At 45.8% G+C, this 10,885-nt stretch overlaps 2 protein-coding genes across 6 annotated transcripts; one reads left to right on the forward strand and one right to left on the reverse strand.

Annotated features, from left to right (window-relative positions):
* Window positions 1-554: 554 nt before the first annotated feature.
* Window positions 555-5,332, reverse strand: rtcb (RNA 2',3'-cyclic phosphate and 5'-OH ligase). Its single transcript, XM_077543579.1, has 12 exons — window positions 5,136-5,332; window positions 4,835-4,913; window positions 4,677-4,744; window positions 4,273-4,372; window positions 4,052-4,208; window positions 3,834-3,990; window positions 3,547-3,706; window positions 2,204-2,379; window positions 1,929-2,117; window positions 1,049-1,159; window positions 816-935; window positions 555-714 (listed from the first exon to the last, which is right to left on the reverse strand). The coding sequence occupies exons 1-12, from the start codon at window positions 5,226-5,228 to the stop codon at window positions 607-609; spliced, it is 1,518 nt and encodes a 505-aa protein (XP_077399705.1). The 5' UTR covers window positions 5,229-5,332; the 3' UTR covers window positions 555-606.
* A 231-nt stretch (window positions 5,333-5,563) lies between these two features.
* Window positions 5,564-10,613, forward strand: fbxo7 (F-box protein 7). 5 transcript variants are annotated; one of them, XM_077543578.1, is made up of 10 exons: window positions 5,564-5,611; window positions 6,325-6,447; window positions 6,883-7,225; window positions 7,665-7,889; window positions 8,000-8,144; window positions 8,215-8,298; window positions 8,369-8,464; window positions 9,160-9,336; window positions 9,402-9,436; window positions 9,514-10,613. In XM_077543578.1, exons 2-10 carry the CDS (start codon window positions 6,326-6,328, stop codon window positions 9,799-9,801), a joined length of 1,515 nt encoding a protein of 504 aa, XP_077399704.1. In that variant the 5' UTR covers window positions 5,564-5,611; window position 6,325; the 3' UTR covers window positions 9,802-10,613. The 5 variants fall into 5 exon arrangements, with proteins under 5 accessions (XP_077399704.1, XP_077399700.1, XP_077399701.1 ...); XM_077543574.1 differs by lacking the exon at window positions 5,564-5,611 and adding an exon at window positions 5,826-5,946; XM_077543575.1 differs by lacking the exon at window positions 5,564-5,611 and adding an exon at window positions 5,826-5,946 and having other exon boundaries at window positions 7,668-7,889.
* The last annotated feature ends 272 nt before the right edge of the window (window positions 10,614-10,885 follow it).

Below are 10,885 nucleotides of genomic sequence, written 5' to 3' on the forward strand. Positions count from 1 at the left end.
AGCCAGTAGCTCTGCAGCCCGGATTTCAACGCGAACATGATGAAGCAGCTATTAGCTGTTATGCTGCATGCACATTGAGTAAGTTGCTGACAGTTCTAAAAATAAATTTTACCCAAATGGTCTTTTATTTTCTTTGCTTTTAATGTCTTGATTTTTATTTAATTTTTTCAAAATGTTGTCAATGGATGAGTAATTTTAGTAAGCTAATTTTGTCCTCTTTGCCTTTTAATGTCTACAGCTGGATAGTTTTAGTCAATGGATTAGAATGTGTGTTTGTGTGCGTGTAGTTAGTTGGTTATTGCCCGTTAGAGCAGTTAGTGTGTTAATTGGTTGGATGGTTGACTGGTCAGTTGGTTTCCTTGGTTGGATGGTCAATTCATTAGTTAAGGTTAACCCTGGTTGGTTGATCAAACGCTTACTTGGGGTAAATTGAATGGCCAATTGGTTAGTTGACTCATCAATAGGTTGGTTATTTAGTCAGTTGTGAGGGAGTTTGGTCAATCCGCCATCTCGCTGATTGAATTTCAGGCCTTTGGAGTGATCTCTGACACAAGTTGAATGAATCAGCACAAAGCGTTTATTTGGATGTTTTGTCATTGGCCTCAATTATCCTTTGATGACGGCGATGGGCCTCAGCTTGATGGCCTTCTTGCTGATGCCGGCGTCGTGACACGTGTTGACCACGTCAGTCACGTTTTTGTATGACTCGGGAGCCTAAAGACAGACAACGGGGGGGGAGGTGGAGGGGAAAGCATGAGACAAAAGCCGATGGCCTGAAGACGCGCGGCAAATGGTCAAAGTGTGTGCGGGCCCACCTCTTCCATCACCAGTTTGGGAGACGCCACTCGGATGGCGATGCCTTTGTCGGCCAGCTGGTCCAGAACGTCTTGGAAGTCCAGATTGCGGCGGGATTTGGCCCGGGATAGAGCTCGACCCTGCACGCCCACCGGGCAAGTACACCCATGCTTATTATTTTGTTTTTTTAAACCCTTACTGGTGTGATGTTTGGTTTTGTGTCCACGACTTAAGGCGAGTCGAAGGTGCATACCGCTCCGTGACAGGTGGTTCCGAAGGTGTTGGTCATGCCTTGCTCGGTGCCGGTGAGCACGTAGCTGCACGTGCCCATGGTTCCTCCAATCAGGACCGGCTGGCCCGTCAACTGGACACGGGCACACACACACACTTGTCTTTGTATCATCATGGGGACATCTCATTGACATGATGTATTTCCTAGCCTCTTCCCCTAACCCCAACCATCAAAAATGATTGCCTACCCCCATTCCTTACCCTCACCTCAACCATAACCCAATTCAAACCTAAACTTTAAAACCAAGTCTTGACCCTCAAAAAAAGGTCTGAACTTGTGGGGACCACCAAAATGTCCCCACAGTTTAAAGTCGGTCCCCACAATGGTAGTTAAACCTGGAAAAACACGTGTGTATGGGGCCCACAATGTAGCAAAGACAAAGGCACACACACATTTGTTTCACTATCTTTGTGGGGCCATTTCATTGACATAACGCATTTCCTAGAACCTTACCCTAACTAACCAACTATCCAAAATGATTGCCTACCCGCATTCTTTACCCTAACCTCAGGACGGGTGGGCCTCACAACTCTGTGAAATCCCAGAATGTTGGCCCCACCATGTAACAAAAACAAGACCACACACACCTCTTGGGTCCAGTGAGACCCACCTCATCAAAACCCTAACGCCACTTTAACATCAGCAACATGTGGAATACCACAACAACCCTGTTTTTCAGAAATCAAGATATACTGTATAATTTACTACTTTGGGGGAAAAAAAGATGTAAAATTACAAAAAGTATTTTCTAGGAAAAAAGATGTTATACTGTGAGGATATTTTTTTAGATTAAATGAATAACAAAAAAAAATTAAGTGTGTGATTGGCGGTGGCGTCTGACCTGGTAGTCGACGGGGATGAGCGGGTGGTGGGGTGGGAAGGCGCGCGTGGAGCCTTTGCGGTGCACCAGCAGGGTGCGCTGGCGCCCATCCACCATGTGTTCTTCCACCTTGGCGATGTTGTGCGACACGTCATAGATGACGTGCATGTCCAGGTCGTCTGGCGTACTCTGGAACACTTTGGAGAACGCCTCAAAAAACAAAAAACGTTCACAAACTAATAAACAAAAACTTGCACAAAGAGGCGTTTGGTTTCTGGTCATTTTTGTTTTGTTACCTGCCTCGTGAGGAAGGTCATGGACGAGCGATTGACCCAAGCGTAATTGCCAGCGGCGGCCATTCCCTTCAGGTAGTCCTGTCCTTCTTGCGACGTGATGCGAGCGCATGCCAGCTGTCGGTCGTTAACCGTGATCTTGTCACGCTTCATGGCCTTCTCCATGGCCACCAACGCGTCTGCCCGCCGCCACAAAACACAAAAACGCATCCCGGTCACAAGCCAAACCGCATTGCCGCGCCACAAATAAAACTAACACCCATTTTTGTAGGGAACAAGTTGCAATGTTCTGAAAGTTGAGTCATATTGTTTGTTTTTTACTACTTAAAACTTTATTCAAAGCTACTGAAGGCAGAAAATTTTATTTTGAATCGCTACTGCCACCTGTAAATGAAAAAGAAAACTGCATTTTCCCTTCTGACGTCACAGCCGCAGATAGTGGGCGGGAAATTCGAACCCAAATCCAGTCTGACAACTATTGGCCAGAGACTTGCAGGAGTACCAATTGCGAACAGCTAAGGTGTTGATCTACTAATTAAAAAAATGTTTCAGCCATAAATGGTCAAATAAAAAGGCTATCGTTAAGATATTTTGGGGCAAATTGTTCCAAAGTGCAGCTTTCAAAAAAAAAAAAAAGTAAAATTACAATAACGAAATAAAATAAAATGTTTTTTTTTTAGGGGGAATACATTTTTTTTAAATTTGTCATTCCAAGAACAAAGTTGTTGAATTAAAAAGTTGTCACCTGAGAATAAAGTCTTATTTTAGTAAGGGAATTTCAAATATACAACTTCAGTTTGGTAATTGCCTTTTATTTTCCAAAAAGTTGAATTTTCAAAAAAATAGTACTTTTTGTTTTGGGTTGGTCCAGTTTGTGATCACATTTCAGCACTTTTCAAAATTGCTTTCAACATTGAGATAATAGGACAACATTCATTGCAAAATACTTGTCCCAATGCAGCATTGCATTTTTTCTGAAATTATATTGGTTTCATATAAATGTTCATATTTGTATTGTAAAATTATTATTTTTTTCCCTTAAAAGTGCATTTTTTCTTCTTTTTTTGTGAATGACAATTTTAATAATTTAATTATTTTCCATGTAATTTTTTTCCTTGTGAACTTACATTTTATTTCAAACTAGTTTTTTCCCCCCATTTTATAAAAATGTTATATTTTATGTAAATACTCATTTTTTTCCTGGTCATTTGTAATAATAATAATAATAATAATAAGCCGTTGAAAGGATCCAAGCAAGCACCCTTGAAAGAATTGTGGAAAATGTTACGTGAAAAGCAGTGCGAATATAGTGACTAAGCAATGATCACAGAGGCCAAAGGGGCTACCTGTGGCCACCTGATGTCCGAGGCCTCTGCTGCCGCTGTGGATCATGACGCACACCTGCCCCTTGTGGTCCACGCCCATTTTCTTGGCCGCATAGTCGTTGTAGATCTCATCCACCACCTGGATCTCGGCGTAGTGGTTTCCTGCTCCCAGCGTTCCCAGCTGGAAAATAAAAAAAGAGTCAGCGCTTCCTCACGCTCTTTGCAACATCCTCGCCGTCAGCGTCTCTTTTTTTCACATGGAATGCTTTTGTTTGTGGTTAAAATGTCCTTTTTCTGAGCGGACGTACCTGGGGGAGGCCTCTCTTCTTGGCCTTGGACGATACCTTGTTGGGGTCGGCCTGCAGCATCCTGCCATACTCCTCGCAGTGCTCCTTGTCCTCGGCCCAGGCGTAACCCTCCCGCAGCGACCAATCCACGCCCATCTCCAGCGCCTCCTCCAGGTCCCTGCCAGCCGCCCACACCGCTCAGTGACCCTCCGCTCGGTTAACCCCCCCACCTTCCTTACTTGGCCCCCATGGGGATGACGCCCTTGGATCCGACTCCGACGGGGATGTGGTCGAAAAGCGACTGCGCCAGCTGCTCCTTGACGGGCTGCACGTCTCGCTCGTCCAGATTGGTCCTCAGCAGGCGCACGCCGCAGTTGATGTCGAACCCCACGCCGCCTGCCGCATACGCACGCCCTTGTTGAAGCGCTTTGCAAACAAATATGCTCAAGACGGCGCTTACCTGGAGACACCACTGAGTCTGGGTCATTCATGTCGAAGGCCGCCATGTTGCCGATGGCGAAGCCGTAACCTGAGTGGACATCTGGAAGGCCGATGGACCTCTGGTGAGAGAATGCATTTTGTGAGCCCACGTGGGGAGGTCGCCAAGACAATATGGACTCTTTCTCTAGCAAAATGGCAACTTTGTCTCAAACAAGCATCTTTTGAGTAAATTAATGTTTTCAAGAGACTCTTTTCCCTAAAATGACAATTTTGCTCAAAATGACGGTTTTCTTGGCCTGTTTCTTCTAAATAAGGCATTTTGTCTCATAAAGGATCTCACTTCATTTTTGTTTTCCTGGTAAACATTCCAATTGTACTTGTTGGCCTTAATTAAATGTAAACAGTCGAGGGGCGCATACGCACGTGGATGATGCCGGGCAGTGCAGCCACATTTCCGATCTGTTTCATGGCTGGTAGGAAGCCGCCCACACCTGACGAATGGCAACACAAGCTCATAATGAGGATCAGTCTCAAATGTGGAACCACTACCAGATGTTTACAGAAAATGAACCTGACTTCACCTCCTCCTCGACACGCATTCCGTAGCTCCTCAAACATTAATTTTTCCAAAGGCTCGTTCACGTAAAAGAGTCCTTCCACCTGAAACACAGACACAGGTGCCATCCTTGATTGTAAACAACTCCACCGATACGGCTTTACAAGTCGCAATTTAATTATAAAGTGATAACGTAATGACAACATGTATGATTTTCATAAGCGTGTCAATATATCTGACAGCAATCAAAAGTGCTCAACGTGAAATTTGGCTAACAAACTAGCTTGCTAACTAGCCACGTTCACGATTCCTATGTTGGGACTTACCTTCATGTTGGGAACAAAGCCTTTTTTTATTCTCCAGCAGTTTGTGTCAATCTTGTCCAAGTATTGCAACTCGTCGTTGTAATTTCTACTCATGATTATCGATTATGCGTTTGTATTTCAAGTCCAAATGGATATGAGTTTTAAAAAAGTGCGTATTGATGGTCGGTGTTGCACCAAGTGTGCTACGGAGAGCCGCAAGTATTTAAGGCGTGCAACACGTAAAACAGTTTAACCGTTTTCTCTGAATTTGATATGTAAAATTAGACACGTATTAATGAATGCACTCTGTAATGTATATTTAGACATTGTAATTAATATAGTTATATTATTATTTGTTAAACACTTCATACGTCATCATTGAGTCTTGGCCACCCGCTCTGCCGTAGATGTAGTCCAATATGTGGCCAATATGGCGGTTGTCTTTCACAACAAAACCACCAAGTCCAGCTGTAGTAAACATTCGAAAGGAAAACAAGGTAGACAGTAATTATACACGTTAATTATACTTTTGTCTGTTTGTCGTGCAGGCAGACTTACCCTGACTATCTAAATGTAGATGTCAAATGTGGTTTAGTTTTCGAATAATAGGGACATGTACATGAATAAGGGGTGTTTTGTGCTTAATTGCCATATTCATTAATTTCATAATAATTAGGCCCAGTTATGATTCCGAGACTCCTGAGTACATTAGAATCGGACAACTGACATTTCCTTCATTGTATTTTGAAAAGCGGATGTTGTCGTGCTAATAGCGTCGCTTGATGGCGGAAAAGGAGACAGAAGCAAAAACAACCCCAACCCTTTCTCCAATGTACATCAGCTAGGTTCATCTTCTTTCTTCTATTTCGAACTTATTTAAATGTCCACCGCACAGCTAAGCTAGTCCAGAAAACGATCGTTAGCTTTGCTTAGCTGTGGACCCTAGCTTCTTTTGTACGCCAAACAGAAAGCGAAAATTATTCTACTTTGAAGTTTGACGTGACTTCATGTGTGTTGCATTCACATAATAATGAATTACATCACACCAACTCATTCGTCTCTTTGTGTGTGTGTGTGTGTGTGTTCGCCCCATCTTTTGTAAGATGTGATGCAAATAAATGACTCAGCAGAAGCAGACAAGATGGCTCCATAAGTCCACAAGAGGTAGATTTTGTTAAGATTTTTTTCTTTTCTTGTTTTGCGTTAACAGGATGAAGTTGCGAATTCGCATTTGCAAGCAAACCAGCAAAGTGGACGTCGTGGGTCCCGAGTCCACTTTGAAGGAGCTCATGGAGTACATTCGTGACGTTCTGCTTCCCGGACACGGAGTCGGGTCAGTCGCCTCACACAACTAACAACATTCTTTGGAATTTTAGCGTTTGTAAAGTTGGACGCACCACTGACCGGCGAGGCGCAAGTGTGACGTAATCATGGGGCGACAATGTTGTGCTCTTTGTTACGAGAAAATCAAAGTTGCTTCGCTCCAAAATAGATTTTGTCAACTGAAGAGCGACTTTAGAAGCTTGACGGGAGTGTGTACAGTAATTGTGATGTCACGTGGCTGCCTGGCAAGTTACCTACGCGTCATGACGTCACCGACGCGCACCATATGTGACTCAAGGAGCGCAAGCAAACGTCAAATGACGTCACGACGCTGCATCATTAGCTGCTTTAGCATTGCACCAGTTTACTGAGAAAGCAACAACTCACAATGATCGCATGTGTGATTATTCAATATTATTTATTATTGATATTTTGTTGTCCTCAGTCCAGACGTGACCTTTGGCCTTTCTCTCAACGGCGCCGAGCTTCTCGCTGACACGGGTCAGAAGTTGTCGTCGTGCGGCGTGGTCCCGGGAGATCTCATCCGTGTCCTGCTTCCCGCCGGCGCTGCCAACAGCAACGACGACAGCGACAACCCTTCCCCTGGGCGCGCCGCCCGGCCCCTCACCGGGCCAGCGACCGCCGCCCGAACCAACGCTGACGGCCCTTCCCTTGCGGCCAGGGCTGCGGCACGCACCCGATCCCCGGCCGCCACAGCCAACGACACGGACACCGGCCGGCCCATCACCGTGACCAACTCACAAACAGCCGCCATGAACGTCAGCGAGGTGAGATGATGTCACAGTGTTTTTTATGTTTCTTCTATTCGACAAAAAAAAAGAAAGCAACGCTGTTTATATTGAACATGACAAATGTGTGTTCAATTACATGACAAAATTAATCAATTTGTGAAACGTGGCCCTGTTGACACGTTTAAGAACATTTAAGCCTGAACAAATGTGAGTTTTTATCTATTTTTCTTTTGTTACTGATATATGAAGTTACTCAACTTAAATGTATTCATTGAGCACTTAAGAGTAAAACCAAATCGGTCATTGAATTAATCAACACCTATTTTGATCATTGTTTATAGACCTTCTTGCACTTTGTCCAGGTCCAATTGTGTTTTGTCAAATGCAATGAATCGTTCAGCCCTATTTCTCAGCCTGAAAACCGCGCGTCATCAGTGTTTACATGTCACCGGCATGTTGTTTGGATTGGCTTCAGCAGCCCCGTAGCGCGGCCGGATCTCCCGAAACCCCTCCGGATCCATGTGACTACCGCACGCCACAGACCCTCAGCTGGGAGCCCATGCTATGCGGCGAGGCGGGCGAAGGTCAGGCGCCGCACTCACTGGAGCTGCTCTACCGCGCCGCCCAGGTCACCTGCCCCGCCGACGTCATCATGGTGGCTGCCCACCTCCTCATGCTGGAGACTGGATTCACGCCGCAGGTGAGGAACCACAACGTCATGATTAGATTTACCGATTGTATGCAGAGGACGTCCAGATTTATTTTCCTTTGACTTTATATTGTGGAAATCTTGACTTCCTGACTGTTCAGAGCGGTGAGGTGAAGCCAACGGAGATGCCATCCGGATGGCGTTCGTCCGGCGGTGCCTACAGACTTCAGTACACGCACACGCTTTGCGATAGGGGCGCGGTCACGGTGGTGGCTGTGCCCATGAGCCCCGTGCTCGTCATCGAAGGTGAGTGGCCGTCTTCCTCAAGATGAAGACTTTCCTTCGACCTCAATCATCTTCATCGCCTTGCTCGCAGCCATCCTGCAGGTGGCCGACAGCGCCAGCATGGCTGCTAAAGTCTGCGTGGACCCCGGCAACTACGTGACGGAGGCGTGGCCAGGTCAGAGCACCCGATTGGTCTGTTTGTCGTGCCTGCGCGTTCGTCCTCGCTAACTGCCCATGTCTTCCAGGAGCGAGCGCGGCCGCCGCCTTCAAGAGTCTGAGCCGACTGTCGCGAGTGTTCAAGGACCAGCTAGTGTACCCACTGATCGCCGCCACTCGGGAAGGTAAGGCAAGTGTAGAGATAGACTGATATGCTTTTTTCAGGGCCGATAGCGATTAGTCAGGGAGCCCGATAACCGATATTTTGAAGCCAATATACATTTGCAGAAAAAAAAAGTTGGTGTCAAAATTGTAATAATATAATAATAAAAACTCCAGCACTTGACTGCTTAAATGCCTTCAAGGACATGTTTATTAAACAGATTTGTGATTTGCAACATGTTAAAGTTTTTTTGTTTGCCATCAGCTTTTGCACCAACTGTAATGTGGCTTCCGCACACTAATTCCCAAATAGCCGCTAATTTGCGGGCTAAGTGTTAGCTGGTGGGCTAACCATTCAAATTTTTTATTTTTATTTTTAAAGCAGAAACATCTAAAAATGTACGAAAAACTAAAATACACAATAAAATTTCAAAAACAGAAGACGAACGATAGAACAAAATGAATTTCATGGATGGTGCATATTTTCTGTTATGGTGCAACTCCAATTAGCCCTGTTTCGTTCATCATAATGTTGAATTATTTTGTGGCTCAGGACAGATTTTGTGTTATTTATTTATTTTGACAGTAAAGATTGCTGACGTAAGGCTGCCACCCCAATGCTAATTGTTAGCATGTCAAAGGCGATTTTAATGATGTATTAGCATTAAGCTATCAGGACTTCCCCGAGGCAAACAAAACATGTCATTTTGTTTTCCAGCGCTGTGTCTCCCGGTGGCGTTCGGCCTGTCGGCGCTGCCTCCGGAGTTGCTCCTCCTGGTGCTGCGCCTGCTGGATGTGGTCTCGGTGGTGCGCCTGTCGGCTGTCTGCCGGCGCCTTAACGCTGCCAGCTCCGACGCCGCCCTCTGGAGACACCTGGTGCGACGGGACTTCAGCGGTAAGACTCAAGTGACCTCTGGCGACCTTTATGCCTACTCATTTGACCTCTTTGTTGACCTTCAGATCACAAATGGCAAGGAGAGACCAACTGGAAGGAGGTCAGCCAGCTCGCTCACACTTTCACATGGCCGGCACCGACGGCGGCAGGCTTACATGTTTGTGTTTGTGTGCGCAGCTGTATAAAAGTTTCTACAAGTTCCGCCACAAGCGAGGCGTGGTGGAGCGTCCGTGCTCGCTTCCCCCTTTCATCCACCGCCCCCTCTTCAGCCACGTCCCCTTCGCCCCCCCACGTGTCCCCGGCATCATCGGCGGAGGCTATGACCAACGACCGCCGGCCTTGCCCTACGGCGCACGCTACGATCCCATCGGCCCGCCGCCGCCGGGCGAGCGTCGCCGTCGCAGCGACCCTCGGCCCCCGCCGAGCGGCCCCCGGCCAGGTGACGTCCGCAGAGGATTCATCTGATCAGGGCGAGCGTAACGCCGGCGTTAGGAACCGGCGGCGTCAACGCGGCCGCGCCTCCCGGATGCTTAGCTGCTTCTTGATTGGATGTGGTGTTGTGGGTCGGCATCTGGCGCCTTTTGGGCGACATTTCCAGATGAACCAGAAATGCACTCAAGGTGAACTCTTCAGATTTCAGTGTTGGGATTCGCACTTTTTTTTTTAAATAGATGACAGATTTAAAAAAACAAACAACTTTGTGACATTCTTTCCGGAAAAATAATAATTTGCTGTTGCGCTCAGGTAACAGCAACAGTGGATTATTGCAGGTTCAACATTACAAATACACCAAATTGCAGATCTGTTTTTTTTTTTTGCTTTGTTTTTTTTTTACTTACACCTTTTATTAGTGTTTTTTCCCCTCATCCTTCGGCGGACATAAAGGAGCTTTACGTTCCGTTTGGAAATGCTCCCTGCAATGCCGCTAAATAGTTGTGGGCCGTCGAGACGCTTGAAGCAGAAAGTGAGTCCAAGTGAGTCCAAGCGAGTCATGAGCAAAAACTGTTCGAGAAACAAATGCACGTTTTCATGGATGAACGCCTGTTATTGATTTTGACGTTCATCCCGGATGTGTTGCTTTCATTTGAAGTTTGTTCGTCAATTTTACATGCAAGGCCAGCATGATTCTTGACACACGTCAAACACCTGGCATTCATGTCTTGATTTGTTGACGTGAGGGCTGCTTGGAGGTTTTCTAGATGCATTTGAGAAATATTGTTCATAAGATGTATGCATATTCTATATTTTTGTGTGACTTCATTAAAGCAAATCATTGACGTGTGTGTGGAAAGTGCACAAGTATGTTGTTATGAAGACTTCAGAATTAGACTGAAGGAGACAGCAGCCTGATGGTGGGTACGTCCGCCTCAACAGTTGTGGGTTCAAATCTCAGAAATGTTTACAGCATGACATATATTAAAATAAAATTGTCACAATGTTATTACTGCTTTTATAACTCCTGCCCTGAACACAACTTCCTAGAAAATATAGTGGTTTCGTTTTCATACATGAATGCTAATTCATCGCCCACCGCTAGGTGGCAATGTCG

This window comes from Vanacampus margaritifer, chromosome 15, assembly GCF_051991255.1.
Source record: "Vanacampus margaritifer isolate UIUO_Vmar chromosome 15, RoL_Vmar_1.0, whole genome shotgun sequence".
In the NCBI taxonomy this organism is placed as follows: Eukaryota; Metazoa; Chordata; class Actinopteri; order Syngnathiformes; family Syngnathidae; genus Vanacampus; species Vanacampus margaritifer.